At 35.5% G+C, this 23,333-nt stretch overlaps 1 protein-coding gene and 1 pseudogene across 5 annotated transcripts in view; one reads left to right on the forward strand and one right to left on the reverse strand.

Annotated features, from left to right (window-relative positions):
* Positions 1-23,333, reverse strand: part of MEF2A (myocyte enhancer factor 2A) — a 129,351-nt gene that overhangs the window by 34,073 nt on the left and 71,945 nt on the right. For 3 of the 5 annotated variants that reach the window (XM_023512491.1, XM_023512493.1, XM_023512492.1), the window contains 3 exons: positions 7,756-7,893; positions 3,771-3,990; positions 2,977-3,036 (listed from right to left, as the gene is read on the reverse strand). In XM_023512491.1, the coding sequence (XP_023368259.1) occupies positions 2,977-3,036; positions 3,771-3,990; positions 7,756-7,893 (418 nt within the window). Of the gene's footprint in view, positions 1-2,976; positions 3,037-3,770; positions 3,991-7,755; positions 7,894-7,958; positions 8,091-23,333 lie in introns of all 5 variants that reach the window. The other 2 variants (XM_023512494.1, XM_012804540.2) reach the window with 2 other exon arrangements.
* Positions 20,258-20,915, forward strand: LOC111724931 (annotated as a pseudogene).

The following is a 23,333-nucleotide window of genomic DNA, read 5'->3' on the forward strand; positions in this document are numbered from 1 at the left end:
TTTCACTTTGTTATCCTTGGCATGTTGGCTTGTCATCTTAAACAGACTCCCTTCATGACTTCAAGATGAGTGCTGCCACATGTAGGCAACAATGTCCAAAGACTCAACGGCTACCAAGAGTCTTTCTGTTGAGTGTGTGTCTGTGAATTTTGTTTCTCTCTAAATTTTGGAATTTATAGTATAAATATTACTTTCCATTCTCTTAAAATTTTTAAAGTCCCTTCATATTTGTGGTTATAGTTTTTTTATATCTAGTATATCATACTCATTTTTAAAACTTTTTTATTGTTAATATAACACATATACAGAAAATGTACAAAACAAAATCTTACAGATTAAGGATAAAACAGAGAGATCCATTTAAGATCAGGAAAATGAATGTCACCAGAACCCCCTAATTGAGCACCCTAAAACACCACCATAATCTCACCTACCCAAAGTCACCATTCTCATGGCTTCTTTGGTAATTTCTTGTTTTTCTTTATAGTTTTACCATCCAGCTACACAAGCATTCCAAACTAGTTTTATTTGCCTGCTTTTGAAACATCATGTAGATAGAATCACTGGGTATGTATTTGTATCTACCTTTTCCTCTTCATATTAGTTCAGTGAAATTCATCCATTATCAAGTTCTCTTGTGGTTTCTTCATTTTCACTGCACTACAATATTCTTTCACATGAACGTGCTACTATTTATTTATTCATTCTTTTTTTTTTTCTTTTGTAGAGACAGGTTGTTGGTGTTTTGCCAAGGCTGACTTTGAACTATGGGCCTCAAGTGATCCTCCTGCCTTAACCTTCTGCAGTGCTGTATTACAGGTGGGAGCCACCCTGCCCAGCCTGTATCCAATATAATGTTGATAGCAAACTGGATTATTTCTAGATGTTGACTATAACATACAGATCTTTTCCATTATCTTTTTGTGTACCTTATGGTGCACAAAAGCATTTCTTTACAACATATAAGGATGAGTAAAAATGCTAGGCTATAAAATAAGCATATCTGCAACTTTAAGAGACTAAAGCCAAAACAGTTACAATAATTTGTATTCCCAGCACCAGCATAAGAGACCTTGTAAACGTTTTCCCACAGCCTTGTCAATACAGCCGATTTCAATCCGGCCATTCTGGTAGGCATGCGGGGATCTCTGTGTGTAGTCTTCATTCTCCATTTCTTAACTATGGAAATTGAGCATCTTCTCACATTTTATAGGTACCTGACGATCTTCTTCTGTGAAGTGCCTGTGTTCTCACGCACATTTTGAAAACTTAAGTTTTCCTTTTCTCAATAATTTGTAAGTATTCTTCATATAAAAAAAAGTCCTCTATTGATTGTATACACACCAATATGTGTTTTTACTCTCTTTATGGCGTTTTTTTCATGAATAAAAGTTCCTAATTTTAGCAGAGACAAACTGATCAGTCTTATTAGGCTTTCTTTGGTTTCTTCTTTATAAAGTCTACCCCTTGCCTGGATTTGCTCATTGCTTTAAAAGTTCAAAGACACCTCTTTCAAAAGTACACAAACCTAGCAGGGGTTTCCAACCTTTTTCTTTTCTGCCACACATTGAAAGAATAAGAGTTGTCTTAGGTGACACATTAAATACACAAACACTAATGGAAGCTGATGAGCAGGAAAAAAAGGATCCATGCATACTTTCACAATATCTGATACTAAAGATAAGCAAAACAGTCCTCAAACTATCTAGATGGATACCATGGAAGCATCCTGGTTTGAGAATCAGGTAGAAGACTGCACAAAAATTAAAACAGAAACAAGGCAAATAGAGGACTCATCTATAAACATATTATGCACTTGAAAATGATAATGTGGCTCAGCACCAGCCACATGCACCAAAGCTAGCAGGTTCAAGCCAGCCCGGGCCAGCTAAACAACAATGACAACTGCAACAACAACAATAAAAAAATTAGCCACGTGTTGTGGCGGGCACCTATAGTCCCAGCTTCTTGGGAGGCTGAGGCAAGAGAATCACTTAAGCCCAAGAGCTGGAGGTTGCTATGAGCTGTAATGACACAGCACTCTACCAAGGGTGACATAGTGAAACTCGATCTCAAAAAAAAAAGAAAGAAAGAAAGAAAAAGAAAATATTAGTTAAAAGGATACAGTTTAAAGGAAAAGTGGAACTAACTGGAAGTGGCCTATCACAAGTCTCTAAACTTGAAGAGACACAGTAAGTTTTTACAGAAATTAAAACTTGTTTAAAATAAACAAAATTTGCAATCCATGCTTGTACTACAGAATAAACATTCTTTTCTAGTACCCAAAAATCACATAAAAATCAATCACATGCTAGGCCACAAAAAAAGGATTAGCAAATTTCAGAAAATTTAATCATATGGAGGTAAGTTCTCTAGTAACAAAATAATTCAGCTAGAAAACAAAATCCAAAAGATAACTAGAAAATCTTCAAGTATTTGGAATTAAGAAATATCTAAATAACTTACAGATTAAATAAACTATAATGAATCCTATAAAATATTTTGAATAGTAATGAAAATATTAAATTTTATTAGTCTTTTTAAAGAACTAATGATAGTTTTGTTAATTCAGTTTAAACTATGTCCATTTTTTTATTTAAGTAATTTCTGAAAACATTTCATGTAAGATATAACAGTTTCTCTAGTCTGACCTTGGTAAGGACAGACACAACAGAAAGCTTCTCCTTAAGAAACCATCTTGATGCAAATGTTACATTAAGGCAATTTAGTTTCTAGAAGAGAACAATGTCTGGTATGGAGGAGGCAGTCAATAAAATAAATACTTAAAGAATGCATGAGTAACTGAACTTAAGGCCACAACGTTAGGAATAAAATAAGGTGTCGTGAAAAAAAATGGTCTTAGTGAAAGCACCCCTCAGAAGGAAACTTCATACAGGGTTTCATTTCAGGGACAATATTCCTTTTATCTCATATGGGATAGATGTCTACAAAATGAAACAGTAAAAATTCACTCACCCACTGGGCTGCTTCCAGCTCCATTTGGCACTGTGAGGTCCGTCGTATTCAACATCCCACCTAACAATGTTAAAGAAAGGCAGAGAATGAACATGAACTAGCTTAAGATCCTCATCTGACTAGCTATAAACAAACAGGGAAAATCCTCACTCCACTACTAAAAAACCACAAAAATAAAAATTTGGCCCAGGCTGAAGTTGGCATTAATATGTAATTTAATATCTCATCCATATATACTTTACCTATCAAGCTTGTAATGTGTCTGCCTTCCTGGGCATCATTACTGAATAGTACATACTGATTAGAATGGGGAGAGGGCTCTAGAGTACTCGAAGGTCTGGGACTTCAGCAGGAGGAGACATGGCATTACACAAGTGAATGCAGTATACACATTACAAATTTCTGCTTAATTAATAAATTAAGTCAGGCAGAAGGTGACACAAAAAACATTCTAACTTCAAATAGAAAGTCTCTTCCCACTAATTCTAACATTAATGGCTCATACTCAACTTTAAATCTCTGACCATGACATAGGAACTGTATCTTTTGCCTGTCAAAGTATGGCTTTCCCATCACAAGGAAAGCTTAGAGATGGAAATTCTCCTCCATATTGTACTTTGACACAACGCTACACCCACACATTCAGCAAAATTTCTTTAAAAACAGAGCAAGTAGCAGTGACACTCGGTTTATCAAAGCAGTAAAATTAAGAGTATCACAATAAGAAACTGCTTATAAACAGCCATTAGTTTTCTCACCCTCTTTATTAAAGAACCAGCAGAATCACTACACACCTGCATTGCCAGCACTTGGTGGTCTCTGAGGAGCTCCAGGGGATATATTTCTATGTAATGTGGCTTGAGGTGGAGAGAGCATGCTTGAATCTGCTAATGTTGAGGTGGCTGCCAAAGATGGGGACACAAGTGAACTCCCTGGATTAGTGTAGGACAAAGCATTCGGGCTGGTCACAGGGACTGTGACAGACATTGAAAAGTTCTGAGGTGGCAGACCAGGCTGTAAATAAAGAACAAGGAAAAAATTGTTAGCTTCATTTCCATCTGTATTTAGTAACTTATGAACTTTAATGTGATAAGGTAATTCAAGTTATCAAAAGTAATAAATGTGGACAAGTTCTTACTAAATCAATTTGCAGTTGTAAGCTATTTTCTTTAGAATTATATTTGAACATGAATATATTTGACATGAACTTCAGTTTTTAGTATCAACATATATGTACTAATTATATCTATACTCTGTATTTCAAATATTTATAAAGATGAAAATGAGAGGTTAAAACCTAATATTAGTGTTGTCAAATTTAGACATTACAAAATCTATCATTGTTACCAAGTAAGCATAAATTAGCACTTCATTGCAAACCAGTTTAGTAACATTATATTTGACTGAAAGATCTCAAACAGAATACAGGGAAAAAAAGAGTGTGTACACAAAATTATTAACTTAATACATCAAATCCAGAACATTACAAATAAGCCCTGGTCTGATTTATTTGATTAACTACTTAATGGGCAAAATTAAAGAAAAATAATTATACATAATACAACACAATCTAGGTAAAATGAAAATGCAAAGAAACTTTATCTAAACAGCAAAATTAAGTACTAACAAGCTAGTAATAATTTTTTTGTATCTTCTTTAAATTGTATGAGGATTAAACTACAAATATTAAAAATGCTAACCTTCCTTCCATCTAAAACATTCCATATTCCCTCTAAAATGACATTGTCTATTTTCCTGTTGTATTTCCCCCAGAGACTGTTTAAAGGTGCTTATTGCCAGGAAAAATAACAGTCCTCTTTATAATTTAAAGCAGCAGTTCTCAACCTGTGGGTCATGACCCACAGGAACTATATTAAAGGCTCACAGCATTAGGAAGGTTGAGAACCAATGATTTAAAGTCAAAGAAAATAAAATAACTTTCTTCTGTCCTCATTTTAAAACAGTGATTGAAAAAGTAAGGTAATGCTGTTCAAAGAATATAGGAACAGTTTATGTATTCAATTCAACAGTACTTTATTTCAGGTAGAAAAATTATAATTATTCATCAACAAATATGAAAACTGTATATATAAATAAATTTTTTCAGAAGTAAATATCCCTGTGAGATCAGAAGAAATTTTATTTTATTTGCTACTGTTTTGTTTTGAAGAAAAATAACAACATTAGCCCCAAAATACCTCCTTACAAGTATTTTTCATGAGCTTCTTATCTAGGATGAGCATCCCTAATTTGAAAATCCCAAATCCTCCACAATCCAAAACATTTGAACACTAACATGATGTCATGCAAGAAAATGCTACATCTGACCTCATATGATGTGCTGCAATCAAAACGCAGGTACATAACACACAGCTTCTTCAGTATTCCCAAGGGAAAAAAAGACCCTCCCAATTCTTCTTTACCTTCAATATATCATACAATATACGTATGCCCAGATTCCTCCATGCAATCACCCTCACAAAAATGAAATGTCACATATTTGGGATAGAAACCCCAACTGCAGGCTCCCTACAGTATCCCACATGGGGCAGCACCTTTGCTTTCTGATGGTTCTATGTACACAAACTTTGTTTCATGCACAAAACTATTCAAAATAGTTGTATAAAATTACCTCCAGGCTATATGTATAAAGTATATATGAAACATAAGTGAATTTTGTGTTCCAACTTGGGTCCTATCCCCAAGATATGCTATGTATATGCTAATAATCTAAATATGCTATGTATATGCAAATAATCTAAAATCCAAAACTGTCTGGTTCCAAGCACTTCAGATAAGGGACATTCAACCTGCAGACTATGGGATACTTGACGCACAGTTTAGGGCACAGCTTTAAGAGAATTAACTCTGAAAATGAAACAAATATCAAGACTGGAACAAATGTGTTCCACTGAAGCTATGCTACACACACAGAAGTAGAAAATTAGATCTAGAATCATCTTAAGTAGCTCTTGTCAATAAAGCTTCCAGTGAGAGGAACTCTTTGAAGAACTATGAAGTCCAGGAGCATGAACTCAAAGATGTTAGGAATACTCTCTCACTGTGGTTAAATGTATAAGCAAGCACAGAAAAAAAATTATTTATTTATTTATTTATTTACAGACAGAGTCTCACTTTGTCACCCTCGGTAGAATGCCGAGGTGTCACAGCTCACAGCAACCTCCAACTCTTGGACTTAGGTGATGATTCTCTTGCCTCAGCCTCCCAAGTAGCTGGACTACAGGCACCCACCACAACACCTGGCTATAAGCACAGAAAAATTTTAAAGGCCCTATTTGTTTTGCAACCAGTTTAAGAATATTGTTTCCTTAAACTAAAATTCACCTAGGCTATCTTCCTCATTATCTACAGCATAAGAAAAGACCTGGAATTTGGTGTTATCATTACCAAGTGATCTGGGACATTTACAAAGAACCAAAGAGAAAGTTTAGCTCTACTACTATTACAACTATACAAGATAATTGAAAATAACTCAGAAATACCAAATTCTGTAACAAGTCCAACTACTTTACATTTTATATTCTCAAGATCTATTTAAGAATGTATAATATATATACAGAGGGTACAAAAAAATAAAAGTATATACATTTTAAGAAAGAAAATTGGCTCAGTGCCTATCACAGAAGCAGCTAAGGCGCCAGCCACATACACCAGAGCTGGCGGGTTTGAATCCAGTCTGGGCCCGCCAAACAACAATGACAACTACAAGTAAAAAATAGCCAGGCGTTGTGGTGGGTGCCTGTAGTCCCAGGGACTTGGGAGGCTAAGGCAAGAGAACTGCTTAAATCCAGGGGTTGGAAGTTGCTGTGAGCTGTGATGCCACACTCTACTCAGGGCGACAGCTTGAGTCTCTGTCTCCAAAAAAAAAAAAGAAAGAAAGAAAGAAAAAAACTATACTGTTCCTCCTCCCCCCCCCAGACAGCATATCACTCTGTTGCCCTAGGCTAGAGTGTCATGATGTCATAGCTCACAGCAACCTCAAACCCCTAGGCTCAAGAGATCCTCTTGCCTAGCCTCTCAAGTAGCTGGGAATATAGGCACCTGCCACAATACCTAGCTAATTTTTCTACTTTTAGTAGAAATGGGGTCTCTCTCTTGCTTAGGCTGGTCTTGAACTTTTGAGCTCAAGCAATCCACCCACCTCAGCCTCTCAGAGTGAATTACATGTGTGAACCTAGCCTGTTATTAAAATTTCAATACTCAAGTCATGTTTGAGTTCTACAATTATAAGACATACAAGATACAATATATAAGGAACAAATGTTATCAATATAGAGAGAGTGTTAGTTACAATTTTAATACTGTTTTTCCCCTCAAAATTTGTATACAGTTTTAGGGCACATTCAGTATTTTTAAGTCATGGAGAAAGAGGAAAGTCTCATATATACTTTATATTAAAAGTCATGGAATTTTAGAGCGAGGAAGGACCTTAAAAATTACATGAGCCAATTCACTAATTTATAGATGAAGAAAGTGGAATTTAGGATTGTTAGGTGTCTACCCAAAGGTACAGGGATAGAAACTACCAGAGTCTGGATTAGAATGTTTTTCTCTTCACTTTTATATTTAAGATACTGAACATGTACTATTATAAGATTTCAGCAATTTTAAAGTTCTATAAAACAAAAAGTAATGTATAAAATGCCTTTTTTCCTTCTACTTATTATTGTGCTCATCCACTGTAAACACAAGTAACAAGATGTACGGTCAATTTCTTCATGCACAAGATAAAAGCACAAACCATACTTTAGTACTCACTGCGATTTTATGATTCCGCATCATATTATCAAATTCCTCATTAATTTTTTTATATTTTTCTTCTGTATGTGGAGTTAGCACATATGAAGTATCGGGGTCTGGGCTGTCGCACCCTCTGTGCTCCTTCTTGTTCAGAGCCTAAATAATGAAGTTAACAAAAAGGATCAACAAATAAAAAGTAAAGGTAAAATAAAAGTACTTACAGGGCCTCGTTTGAAAATAAAATCACTATCTTCATTTAGTTTGCTGAATCTGTCCTCCGAGAGTGGACTGTGCTCAAAGTAATCGTCAGCATCAGGGCTCTCACAACCATTAAGGCCTTTCTTTCTTAAAGTCTGAAATACAATTGGAAAATTCACACACAAATAATGCTAACTTGCCATGAGTATTTTTGTAAAATTTATTAAGAGAGCACAGAGCGAATTAATGAAATCATACAAGAGCCACTGAAAAGGTTTTTAAGTAACACATGTACTCTAATTCTGCAAAGAAAGTAAACCTCAGATGTATGTAAAATTAATTCTCCCTTGTACATTGAGAGAAAAGGAATATTTGTTTGCTTGAATTTTTCCTAAGTTTCTTAAAGAATGGTAAATTACTCATTGCTCTGACAGTTAGAAGTTGAATTTGATCACAGCCTGATCAATTTATCTGACAGGCCCAATGATTGTAAGAACTGAAATAGAAATCTATGGAAATGATCCTCTGGGAAATTACAGTACCTTGATAAACTCAACATTTCCACAACCTCATCTACTGACATTCTTCCTTTCTGCCTACAGCTTCTCCCAACCAACAGAATTATAGCCCAATATCCAATGATTCATTCCTAATTTGTTCTATAGTATCATTTTCCTACATAATTCTAAAATATAAAAAAACCTCAAATTTAATATTTATATATATCAGTAATGACTCCTATATAGAAAGTGCATATTGTTAATGACATTGTATTTTTATAATTTTCCCCTCATGCTTCATGCCCCTTTGCTGGCTTGAGCTCCTTCACAGCTTGATTTAATCCACGGATTTGACATAATGGAGAATTTTCTTCAGTGTTGTTTAAAGTATCCCCTGGGCCATACTTTTTTCCTTGAGTTGGGGGTAAAAATATAGTGAGTAGCTGGTTTTCAGATTTTTAATATTTCTTAAAGTCACCATGAAATAACTTATCTAGTATTTAAAAGAACAAATTAAAAATCAAGGGCTTAAAGATCTATGGAATACTCATTTACTTTCAAAATGTCAAAAAAAATTTTTAATCTTGGTATTTGAACGTAGAGTTACTGAGTTCAACAAGTGAAATAGCTTTGAGCCTTGTTGATTTTCCAACCAACCCCAGGTGTTAGGAAGTTAAAATTTTCTAAGCAAGGCATCTCACAGAGCTTGATCAATAAACTGATCTAAGTTCATTAATAAATTATTTAAATTAGATTTAAAGTGCATTTTAAATTAATTCATGACAGAGCTTAATATCCTTCAAAGGTAAGCTTCTCAAATTGCCTGGCACATGCTAGGCATCTCATATATAGTGCCTAAAACTGTGGTCATGACACACCACTAACTAACTATGAGTAAACAGCAAATGCTATACCTATCTCCCCAACAGGTGTCCCACGGCACTGGGCTCTAAGAGTCTAACTAATCACATGGACTTTTATATGCACTTGGCCATGAACGTCTTGTTCAGAACACTAAAAGATGGAGACATTTATGCTCCCACTATCCATGCTAGCAACTACTTGCCAAATCTTTTCAAGTTGCTATCAGCAGTGAAAACGTTCACACCTAGAATACTGGAACACACTGTACTATTATAACCTGTAAAGTTCCAGAAACAGAATAAATACAGTAGGTACCCACACACAGATCTTATTATGAAGTTGATGTATTCTAGCCCTAAATCTCTGGTTATTGCCCCCTAATGCTCATATACCTTAAGACTAGTTAATTCACAGTTTTGCTTTTCTTGGTATGCTGAAATGCTTGTTACTAAAATTTCTACCAACAGCAATCATCAAGTATGTATCTCTTCAAACATTTTTCATCGACAGAGGAAAAAAATATGGCCTTTGCTCAGTAATTACATGAAGTTTTTATTCTACAAAGGTAGATTAACTGTGCTTGTCCTTATGAGGAAGGAAAGTGCTTTGGTATCTCCAAGTCTGCAAGCCTTCACTTCAGATGGGGTTCCTGTCACTGTGAGAGGACTTAAAAGGCTCTATCAGCTTTGCCAGATAACAAGCTAATGTACCTCTCCATTTGATAGCCAACTTGTATCTCATCACCAAAATATGAAGGTTGTTTTAAGGACTACCATAAAAAGACTTTTTCTGTGTTCTTTATCATTACCAAATAGCATAACAGTAAAGTTTCTCCTGTGTCACTGGTACCAACAAATGGAATGCTGTAATCTATTAACAAGGCAAGGCAAGGCACTTCAGGTCAGCTTCAGTTTTCTCATGCAATTCAAGTTAGCCACAAAAACACTCGCTCAAAGAAGAAACCACAATCTGAAAGGGATCACCAGCTACAAAGAATCTGCTTATAAAAGGGAAAAGAAATGCATCAAGAGTGCTAGCACTGTGCACTATGGCTATTATCAATTATCCTATTCCACTCTAAACAGAACTCCAAAATACTTTGTTAATAATGTAATAAAAATTTTTCAGTGTCATCCTGGCTAACTTAAGGAAAAAACTCAATTGTGTCAAAATAATTACACATTTCAGCGGTATATACCATTTAAAGTGATTTATCCTAGTTGCTGTTTGTATTCTGAAACATCTATTATAAACCACTAAAGAGATCATTTGATGAATAAGTTATTAATCAACTTAAGCTAACTTTAAACATTCCAAACATGTTTTAATGTTCTAATTGTCAAGATTACTTACATAATATCCTACCATTTTTTTCAGTCCACTTCTATAGAAAACAGAAATTTTATTTTTAGAGTGTCAGGTTAAGCATTTTTTTCTAGTTGTGATCCTGTGAAACAGCTAAGAATTTTTAAAAAGCAAACATTTTTCTACTTGTCACAATGAAGTTAAATTATATTATGATTTCAATGGCTTTTCTTTTGGTGAACTGGGTCAATTCTGCACACTGCCATTTATGCTGTACAATGTGGGATTTAAATAATTAATGTCGCTAACATTTACCTTTCAATATTAGTTAAGGGCAAAATCACATTTTTAAGTAAACCCAAATAAACTACCTTTAATGGAAAAATATGCCTTGTTTAGGGTCCAACCATTATCTGATTCTATGGGTTTCTTCCCTTTGTCTTTGACCTATTTGCAAGTCTGTAGAGATAGAAAACTGACAGCAATGCAAATAATTAGTGTTTACAGATGTGCAAATTATTCTGTACGTTAGAAGCTCAACTGACTTCCTCCACTGTGAAAGAGTCAATTTGGTCATACAAGAAGTAAATTTGTTTGGCCTTCCTGATGGGATTACACATTTGTCTGATCTTTGGATTTACCTATTAACCAGCTGCAACTTTTTTATTTTTTTTTGGAAACAGAGCCTCAAGCTGTCACCCTAGGTAGAGTACTGTGGCATCACAGCTCCCAGCAACCTCCAACTCCTAGGCTCAAGCGATTCTCCTGCCTCCGTCTCCCAAGTAGCTGGGACTACAGGTGCCCGTCACAACGCCTGGCTATTTTTTGCAGCTGTCATTACTGTTTGGCAGGCCCAGGCTTCAAACCCACCGTCTTAGATGTATGTGGCCAGCGCTTAGCCATTTGAGTCATGGGCGCCGAGCCAGCATTTTTTGGAGGTTCCTTCAGTATTTGATGGCTTATGTTCATTTCCTTTCATAGACCCATGATTTTACCTTTTTTTGATGATTATCTGTTATTAAGTACAAGTTCTTGGCTTGGCGCCTGTGGCTCAAGGGGCTAAAGTGCCAGCCACATACACCTGAGCTGGCGGGTTTGAATTCAGCCTGGGCCGCCAAACAACAATCACGGCTGCAACCAAAAAATAGCCAGGCATTGTCACAGGTGCCTGTATGTAGTCCCAGCTGGTTGGGAGGCGGAGGCAGGAGATTCACTTGAGCTCAGGAGTTGGAGGTTGCTGTGAGCTGTGATGCCACAGCACTCTACCCAGGGCAACATCTTGAGGCTCTGTCTCAAAAAAAAAAAAAAATTACAAGTTCTTGACTCATCACTGATTTCAGCTCTAATAAACTTAGGGAATAAAGATTCCTAGCAATCCCCCCACCCCTTTTAGTTTCAAAGTATCATGGGGGTACAAATATTTCTAGTTACATAGATCACTTTAGTAATACTTTGGGCATTTGAGAAATGCCCAAAAGAAGAGAAAGTTTTATTTTTTTAGTTTTGGCACTAATTAAGCCAGTTTTATCTAAAAATGAAGAGGTACACAAAGCCTCCTATATTGCTAGAGAGGAGGGACAAGGAATGGAGGGAAAGGGAGTGGAAGGAAGAAAAGGGAACAGAGGGAGAGGAGGGAGAGAGCAAAGACCTCAACAGGCTGCTGAGTTTACAACTTCTACACCAAGTTAAGGAAACAGAGTGAAAAACTGAAATTTAGTGAAATTTAGTGAAATTTAGCCTGGCTACAACAACCTCCATTTTAGGTTAGTTATATCCACCTGTTTCTTTGACTAGGCTGTTTTACAACTCTGCAGAGTTGGTATTTAGTTAACTTGCAAAGAACTAACGGTAGCTGCAAATAATTCCTGTTTGTAGAAACTGTTTCCTGTAGAATACCACTGATTATTGCCCTGCGGATATGGACCGGTTTTGTTTCTATTATAAATTCACTTCAGCATTCTTTAACTATAAACATGTTGTATTTTGAATTCTCCTTTGAATGTTTTATATTTCGTCCATTCCCTCATCATTAAAGAATTAAGTAAAATGTTTAACATGTTCATTTTATAGTTTTATGGAAGTAATGAGGTTGCCTTCTTCCTGAACTAATCTAGAACTTGGAAGCTTTACAGGTCCAATTATCTGCTGTCTGTTTTTATTTGGCTATCCTTTTAACATCTTTATTTCAACCTAACTAAAATGGAATTCATTATCTTTTACTAAACAGATTTGCCTTTCGGACTTACCTTTTCTAGTCAACACAGCTAGACACTTTGCTGCTCCCTCTTTGTTCTCTCCCTGCATTCACATGGGATACCACATTTTGTAGATTATTATTTCCATTTTTGCTGCCACAACGCTCACCCAAGCCCACACTGCCTTCTGTCTAGACTCTTAACATACTCTTTTTTCACTTTTCTTTTTCCCTTCTAATAAATTGTTACACATTCAGTTCCTCTCTATTTTACTTTGTATTTATAACCTATTTTAATTTCTGATGGCCCTCCATGATCTGAATAAGAATATAATTTTTTTAGATTATCTACCCCATCTATAAACATTTTGTGCAGAGCCCAATATATGCATATATTTTTATACATTATATACATGAACGTCAATCTTTATTAATATCAGTAAGCACACTTTAAGATAAAATTAAGTTTCGATTATTTTCTTCCTGAACTCCAATAGACAATTTTGTGCATCTTCCTATAATAATGATTTGACTACTTGAAATTTTAATCACTTGTCCAAAGGCTGTCCAATGCCTATTAAGAGAAATGTGAAATGCCACAGCTGGGTTTTCAAGGCACTCTATTAGCTGTACCCAATTTGTCTCTTCTTTACCTTATATTACTCCCCTATATAAGCCCTCTATTCCACAAAAATTTTAAGAGGTAAATATTGAGGTTTCCTTTATTTTCTACATGGATACTCAGTTTTTCCAGCACCATTTTCTGAATAGACTTTCCTTTTTTCACTGATTTACACTGGTACTTTTGTCAAAAACCAATTAACCACATAGGTGTGGGTCAATTCTGAGCTCTCTATTTCATAATATAGAGCTTCGTGCCTATACTTATGCAAATACCACACTATCCAGATTAACTATAGCTTTACAGTAAGCCCCAAAAGTGCACCTGGCTAAAATAAGCCAATCAGGATATTCCACTCTGGGATTATTGTTTGAGCAGTAGGAGACAGGGAGGCAAATGATCTAGAACAGCACAATGAGAATTAATTTTAGAACATCTGCTAGAAATTCTAAGACAGAACTGATATCTGATACTTTAGATCAGTGCTTAACAACAGAGTTGCCACTAGCCATATGTGATTACTTAAATTAAGAGTAAACAAGACTAAAAATTCAGTTTCTCAGCTATCTTAGCCACATTTCAAGTAATCAACAGCTACAGATGGCTAATGGCAATCACACTAGACAGCACAGGTATGGAACTTTTCCATCACCACAAAAACTTCTAGTAGAAGACAGGGCTGCTTTAGATGATACTGTGTGCAAATGTAAGCCTGGACTTGCCACTGCCATTTTATCAACATGAAAATGCCAGCATGAAGACAATCCCCTGGAGGAAAACAGACCTGGAACTCCGTTCAACAGAGTATAATCTCTACCTCACTGTGGGAATTTTGTTAGGCGACATAACAATAGTTATTCCCATTTTAAAGACCAGTTTTAGTCAAGTCTTCTGTTGCTTGCAACCATAATGGTATAGTTTTCAAAATGCTTTCACATCTATTACTTTAATTGATCATGAAAACCCACAAGATTTTGAACTTTCACACTGCTCTCTCTGCCACAGTAAACATTCGACCTGGTAATGTGGTATATAGTAAGCATTCAATGGACAAATCATTAATAAAGTCAATATGTGCTAGTTAGAATACTAAATACAGAAGTTTACTTTCAATTAATAAGTAAAACATCAAATAGGATTTGTGAGTCTAACATTAAACAAACACCTTTTACAAAATCCTAAATGCCCACCCAAAATATTATTTTCTACTGTCCTACAGACACAACTAGTAGGTTTTTCACAACCCAAAGCAATAATTTTTAAAACTCAATTCAACTATACAAATATGGGAAATGGCAATAAAAATATTTTGATTATATAATACAGGTTAATCCAATATAAACACTTTTTGACATTACAAAAGCTAACTGTTTTTAAATTGCTAACATTTTAAAAACAATATGAAAGGTTTACTTTTTGACATTTTACTGTTAATGATTTTTTTTTTTTGAGACAGAGCCTCAAGCTGTCACCCTGGGTAGAGTACCGTGGCATCACAACTCACAGCAACCTCCAACTCCTGGGCTCAAGCAATTCTCCTGCCTCCTTCTCCCAAGTAGCTAGGATTACCAGTGCCTACCACAACGCCTGGCTATATTTTGGTTGCAGCCGTCATTGTTGTTTGGCGGCCCTGGGCTGGATTCGAACCCGCCAGCTCAGGTGTATGTGACTGGCACCTTAGCCACTTGAGCCACAGGTGCCGAGCCTACTGTTAATGAATTAAAATGAGAACTGTAAGAAACATTCTCTGAGTAAAGAAACAATCACATATCAATTGCCTAAACATATAATTATATTCTTCATAGACTACCCTTAAAATACACAATTATCTAAGCACATATTAGGAACCTATAAATCAGCTGACTAAACAAAACATGAAAAATTACAAGGCATGTCTAATTTTCTAAAATATAAATCATACTATCATTCAAAATTTTTTACAGGCACAGCACTGATTGCATAATTATAAATTAAAAAGGAGAGCTGACAAAATTATGCAAAAAGATACTTTTCTTTCTGTAGACTCTAGATTCCTAGTCTACCTCAGAATTGAGCCACAAAAATAACTACAAAATAAATATTAAAACTATACAGCTATCTCCTTCATTTTAAATGTGTTTAATGTTTAGAGTGCCACATTTCAAAAAACTTCATTCCTTCATTAGCCACCTTTATATTAAAAAAAAACTGAAGCATCTTTTAGTCTACATATGTATCTCACTTTACAAGCATACACAGAACTCTTGATTACTACCCAGAATCTTTCCCTCTAAATCAGTGGTTCTCAACCTTCTAATGCTGCGACCCTTTAATACAGTTCCTCCTCATGCTGTGGTGACCCTAAACCATAAAATTATTTTCGCTGCTACTTCATAGCTGTAATTTTGCTACTGTTATGAATTGTAAGGCAAATATGTGATATGCAGGATGGTCTTAGGTGACCCCTGTGAAAGGGTCATTCAACCCCCAAAGGGGTCACAACCCATAGGTTGAGAACCGCTACTCTAAATGATCGTCTATTATAGTTTAAATAACAGTATAATATTTGTATGCTGAATGATTAATACAAGGTGAGAAACATCAAAATCTTGGCATTTTAAGGGTCTTTTTAATGATGTAAAATATTTATACATATTTATGGGACACATGTGATGTTTTATTACATGTATTAAGTGTATAAGGCTCAGGTCAGAGTATTTGGGGTATCCATAACCTTGACTATTTATTGTTTCTATGTGTTAGGACTGGTATTCTAAGGGTCTTGAATTTACATTAAAGTGTATCTAGCAAAGAAACTTCTGCAGTAAGATAATAAAATAGCCAATACATCATCTTTTAGAAGCATGCAAGCAATACTGCCAGTTACCACAGCATTCCTACACTACCTGGTACATAGTACAATAAGTATCAGTGCACTAAATAAAAAAATATAGAAACAATACATTACATTCAATATTTTTGCTCCCTCTTTCTTCCTTTCTCTTCCATCTCTTTCAACATAATTATCATATGGTTCTCACATAATTTATTGCTTGGGAAATGCACAGTGAAACCTAAGCTACTTTTAAGCTTTTTTCAACTGCTATCCAAACTTTTAAGATGAAGTCAAGGTTTTTATACAGCTTATTTAAGGATCTGGTTTACTTTTCAGGTCTTAGCTATTTCCACTTTTCACATTATGCCCCAGCTGTACTTAGCTGATTTCAACTTCATAAATGAACTATGAGTTTCTCATTTCCTAATTTCCACAGAAACTGCCCTCTGGACTACAATACCTGTCTTCAACCTCATCTTCCATACCCTTTTAAGGACTTGGTGATGGTATCACCTAGAGAAAGTTTTCTCTGACCTCTCTCCTAGTTCCTTTTTTCTTCTTTTTTCCCTGGTTTTGACCAATGTATCAAACGTCTTCCAGAGAAAAAAAGAACACTTTCTCTGGTGGTAAGTACTAAAATACTCAATCCCTAACACATCTAGACATAAAAGACACATTATGTATTCACCAATAATCACAAGAAATATATTACATAAACATGAGTTATATATAAAGTAATAAATTACCTTTTCCTCCATGAACTCTCATTATGTATCAAGGATGTCAATCTCTAATGGAGAAACCATATGACCTCACAACAAGAAAACCACACTCAGAGATCTAAAGCTCCTTATAAAAAGCACATCAATTAAAACCAATAATTGTATGATAAATAATACTCAAATACATAGGAAAATAAAAATAGTAAAAGTGAAATTGCAAGAGAGCTGGTGATTGCTGAGGGGATGGTGCAGGACATATACGAAGAGGAGGGCCATGAGGATTGTGTGCCTCACCCTGTGAATCATCATCCTGCCGCTCCAGGCTCTTTAGGAATAAAAGAGCAGGGCAGGGACTGGAGGTGAAGGGAAGCTTTGACTTGTCTTCAGATGCTCATTATATTTTCCCTTTCCCTGACGTTCCACTGCAGCCCTGTAAAACATTAGGCAAACCTCTTAAACACTCCCTGTCTACTCCATTCCTCATCTATAACATGGGGAGAATAGGCTCAAAAAGACTCTTTGAGGAAAGTATAATACTGTCAGAAAATCTAAACATAATCATCTATCCAATTCTGTAAGGTCAGCACTAGAGGAGCTCAGGAAACAAAAGTCATTTAGTTTTCTTTTTGCTCACCTGGGGAATCACATTCCATTTCCTACCCATCCTCAAAACACCTCTCAAAGAAGCACCCCTCAAAAAAGCTCTTAAAATCATGTCGAATACAAATTGAAATGCAACTCATCAAATGTGTTCCCTAGTTGCAATTCTTATCAGCACTAGCACACTATTTTGAATTAGTTTTTAGATTTAAAAAATTATAATTTATGCCTACTGACTGCTTGAAATTATTTCAGGAAATACTCTTGGGGATAAAAATGTTTTATAAGCTAGATAACCACTCCTAAGAGACTGTCTGTTAACGCAAAGCTTTTAGTCTACAACTGTATTTAGGACAAGTTAATTCTACTGCTTAGGCCTCTTCTCAAAAGCTGTAGATTCAGTAGAGCTCCCGAACTTATATTAAATAATATATTCCTGGCATGATCACGTTTTACTATCATCTGTTTTTATTTTCCAATTGACAGATGCAGCTTATATTGATATCCTAATCTTCAAGACATTGATTATTTCCAAATTCATCTATAATGTGAAAACAGACAGACATGATTAACACTTTTAAAAAGCAAATTTTTCTCTTCCTTCCCTAAGTTATCTCCATATTTCATTTATCAACGGTGCCTCAATTGTGATGTGAAATTGAGACCAAAATAGGGATTCAATAAAGTAATACAAGTAAAGTAATTAAAAGAGTACCAAGCCATATTAGGTGCTTAATAAAAGTTATCTATTATTCTCACTGTAACTACAGTCACTTATATTCTCTTCATTATTGAAGAAAGCATATTCATGGTGGCCACATACTATACATTATTGTTATCTGTATAAAATCTTTTCTATTCGTAGTAACATCTTCCAGAGCTTCAGTGGATTCAGTCAACTGGGAAGCAAAGCAAGAGGATAAATTTGGAGACCTGGGTACTAATCCTACTTTTGCCACTAAATTGCTACATTACTCTGAAAAAGTCATTTAACGTGAGTCCCAATTTCTATTTCTGAAAAAGCTTACCTTGGATGTGAAAATCAAATGAAATAATGCAAATGGATTTTTTTCTAAGTACTGTGGTATTCCTATGATGAAAATATTATCTCTCTTTGGAAACAGTTCAGGAGATATTAACAAGAGGGATAAATGGCCACAGTGCATGGTTTTACATCCTTAAGTGACAGAACAGAGATCTGAACTGCCAAAAAAGTGACCGAATGTTCTCCAATGCTACCAAATCACAGCTACTTTTAATATAAGCAGGAATATTTCAATTATTTCTATAAAATCAGAGAAAAAAATTTATATGAACGTAATCTCAGCTGTTTCTGAGATTAATAGCAGCTATTAAATTTTTCACTTCTTGCTTTCTGGCATTATTTTTATTTTGATGCAGAACTGCAAAGCCTCTACTGGCTATAGGCTTTTATTTAGTATAAATTCAATTTATACATATGCAGGTATCTAAATAATGGTGACTGCTTGTACTGGTAATTTTCATCTCCAGTTTCCTAACACTACGGCCTGCAGGCCACATGTGGCCCGCCCAGAACATTTATCCGGCCCGCTGGGTGTTTTTACTGCCGCTGCCTGTCCTGCTTAATAGCCACCAACTCATCTGGGGGCCCACAGTCCGGCCCTCTAACGGTCTGAGGGACAGTGAACTAAGTGGCCCCCTGTTTAAAAAGTTTGAGAACCCCTGCTAGTCTAGGACATGTCTAATATTCATATGAAATTATATTATACAATATACTTCATAATTTATTAAACTTAGTTTACTAAAAAGATGTTTTAGTTGTAACATTTTCTTTGTACATTTAAATTACTACTTTTTGTAGAACCAAACAAAAGTCTGTCTATATTTCTATCAATGCTTAAACAACATGAAAAGATACAGTGTATGTCTTTAATGACATTCTTTGTGGAATATCACCTAAAGAAATATGAAAATGCAATCATAAGACTTATTTTTTAAGGAAATATTTTCCCTTAATGTATAAACATTAAACAGTGTATAAACATTTTCAAATAAGATGTCACTTTAAATAATACTCTTCATTTCAAAGAAACTGAGTTATGAAGTTGCTGATAAAGGTTACCCTAATTACTAGTGCGTACATTTCCATTTTCATAAATTTAACACCTATTCTCCTCCTATGATACATCCCAAAAGGATTGATTACAGGATACAAAAGAACAGAAATACATCTATGGAAGATACCATATGAAAATACTCAAGATTCCATTAAAGGACATTTCAGCAATACAGGGAAAGTAAAATCCTGCTGATTTTTAGGAAATAGGCCAAGGCAGGTTAAAGGCCTTAGGAAAGTCATTCACAAGGTTTTCAGAGTCAGTATCTGTCACTACTGGTCATATTACGAAGTGAAACACTTTAAAGTAGATCACTTACTGGTAGCTGTTTATGCCTCTGTTCACTCCTGATGTTCTCAGCCACATCAGATGGCTAAAGAGTCCAAGACCTCATCAAGAACTTGTTATAAGTTTATATACACACAAAATCTTCGGTTGGTAAAACTTCAGTGGGTATTCTAAAACTATTGAGTAGGAAGAATATTACCGTGGTCTGAATTAGAAATCTCTAAATAATATCACCTTGCAGAGCCCACGGGACATAAAAATCCCTTCAAATATTTTTGTCAAATGAGTAAATGGACATAAAAAATTTTGCTTTCTATTATTACAACTGTTTGAAAGGAAACTATACGAAAAAGGAAAAAAATATAATGGTACTCTAAAATATTCTTAAATGAGAGACTTGGAAAGCACTTAGAAACTATCTGGCTCAGTGTTCGCAGCCGCCGTCTAACGCCAGCACCGCCTGTAGCTTGACAAGCTCCGGCCGAAGAAAGGAGGTCAGTAAGGAGGTCTTTATACCATGGCTCGTACAAAGCAGACTGCCCGCAAATCCACAGGAGGCAAAGCACCCAGGAAGCATCTGGCTACAAAAGCCACTCGCAAGAGTGTGCCCTCTACTGGAAGGGTGAAGAAACCTCATCACTACAGGCCTGGTACTGCGGCACTCCATGAAATAAGACGTTATCAGAAGTCCACTGAACTTCTGATTCGCAAACTTCCTTTCCAGCATCTGGTGTGAGAAATTGCTCAGGACTTTAAGACAGATCTGCGCTTCCGGAGCGCAACTTATTGGTGTTTTGCAGGAGGCAAGTCAGGCCTATCTGGTTGGCCTTTTTGAAGACACCAACCTGTGTGCTATCCATGCCAAACGTTTAACAATTATGCCAAAAGACATCCAGCTGGCACGCCGCATACGTGGAGAATGTGCTTAAGAGTCTGCTATGATGGGAAAACATTTCATTATCAAAAAAAAATTCTCTTCTTCCTGTTATTGGTAGTTCTGAGCGTTAGATTTTTTCCCCCCATGGGGTCAAAAGATACTTACGTTTATGATTGCAACTGGAAAAATAGGGGACAGAAATCAGGTATTGGCAGTTTTTCCATTTTCATTTGTGTGTGAATTTTTAATATAAAATGCGGGGGCTCAGCACCTGTGGCTCAAGCAGCTAAGGCGCCAGCCACATACACCTAAGGTAGCGGGTTCAAATCCCCAGCCCGGGCCCGCCAAACAACAATGATGGCTGCAACCAAAAAATGGCCAGGCGTTGTGGCAGGCGCCTGTAGTCCCAGCTACTTGGGAGGCTGAGGCAGGAGACTCGCTTGAGCCCAGGAGTTGGAGGTTGCTGTGAGCGTGATGCCATGGCACTCTACCCAGGGGGATAGCTTGAGGCGCTGTCTCAAAATAAATAAATAAATAAATAAATAAAATATAATAAAAATTAAAAAATTAAAAAAAAATAAAATGTGGGGATGTTCAGCATTAAAGCAAGTCAAAATGTTTCAGTGAACAAGTTTCAGCAGTTCAACTTTATAACAATTATAAATAAACCTGTCAAATTTTTCTGGACAAGGCCAGCATTTGGATTTTTTTAAAGTAAGTAAATTTCTTATTGACGGCAACTAAATGGTGTTTGTAGCATTTTTATCATACAGTAGATTCCATCCATTCACTATATTTTTCTAACTGAGTTGTCCTACATGCAAGTACATGTTTTTAATGTTGTCTGTCTTCTGTGCTGTTCCTGTAAGTCTGCTATTAAAATACATTAAACTGTAAAAATAAATAAATAAATAAATAAAGACAGAAACTATCTGGCTCATAGGAAGCTTATTATTATCCTCTAAAACTTAGTTTAGTTCCTAACAATTCTTGTAGATGCATAAGTATAAGCCACTGCCATCACTGGTAAAAAAGAACTTAGATATGTATGTGCACTGCTAGTGAGAATGTAGTTGCATTATCTTCATGTGTGAAAGAAAGCCTATATTACAAGTTTAATAACCACTGTACTATAATCAAGCTTATCTCAATAAGACATTAATAAATAAGAAATACGAATTTAAAACCTTATGACTTATCTCTTACCCTATTACAACAAATTAATCCCTTAAAATCCAATGTCTTCCATATACTGTATTTATATAATTCAGAATTTTATAAAGTACTATTAGTAAAATTCATATTAGCTTATATCTAAGAAATGCAATTAAGAAAACATCAAAATTCCCATCCATAAGTAAGCTGCAAGTTTTCCTTGTAGAGAAACAGATTTTAATATAGACAACTGTTAAAAAATGTTTATAGGATTTATTGACACTTTGCTGACCAAAACAGAGATGAAGACTGAAATAGTCTGAAAATTCTCTGAGGATTAAATCAGACTATATTCTTCACATTCTCTAAGTAACCTAAAGGCTGTGCATAGTCCCCTCAACCTCCAGAGGCCAAGAACTGCTGCAATGAAAGATCACAAAAGTCAGGGTTACGAAGGTGGATGTCTTCTATAATGAAACTTTCTAAAATACTTATTTGTTGACATTATTAAAATCAACTCTATTTCTTTGACTTAAGGCAGTGGAGCTTTTGAGAAGACACAAAAATTTGGAAAGAAGGGTACTTTAAACACAGGAGGAAGACTATCCATTTCAAGGAAACCCAGGTAAGCCTCTTATAAAGCTCACTGGAATGATCCCCTAATTTATAAAACTGCAATACAAAATGCATTTATGGTGATGAAAAAGGTCTGCTATATAGTCTGTGCTACATATTAATGGTAGTGATAAGATACACCATAAATGCTAAATAATGTAATTAAATAATTTCCAAATGACATAATCATAACTGCATTAAGGGAGGAAGCAAAAGAAGAAACCATATAGTTTAATCAAAGTGAGCAACAAAAGCTTCAGATACAACTCAGGAGAAGTTTACAGCAGTCAGCCCCTTAAAACTATGAATAAGCCAAGCAGCAAAGATGAGTCCTAGAGATATAATTATGCTCTATTTTTACTTCTCATCTGAAAAACTTAATTGGCAAAGCAATAATTTTTGTTTGTTTGTTTGTTTTTGAGACAAGAGTCTCACTACATCACCCTCGGTAGAGTGCTGTAACATCACAGCTCACAGCAACCTCCAACTCCTGGGTTTAAGCAATTCTCTTGCCTTAGCCTCCCAAGTAGCTGGGACTACAGGCACTTGCCACAATGTCCAGCTATTTTTTGTTGTTGTTGCAGTTATCATTGTTGCTTAGCTGGCCCAGGCTGGGTTCAAATCTGCCAGTCTCGGCACCCTGCCCACTGAGCTATAGGTGCCATCAGTAATAAATGTTTTAAAAATATATATTAAGTAGTAGTTTTTATTTTTTTGTATTAAAAACTAAATTAATTGGCTC

This window comes from Otolemur garnettii, unplaced genomic scaffold (assembly GCF_000181295.1).
Source record: "Otolemur garnettii isolate 467f Iridium unplaced genomic scaffold, OtoGar3 scaffold00029, whole genome shotgun sequence".
NCBI classification, from domain to species: Eukaryota; Metazoa; Chordata; class Mammalia; order Primates; family Galagidae; genus Otolemur; species Otolemur garnettii.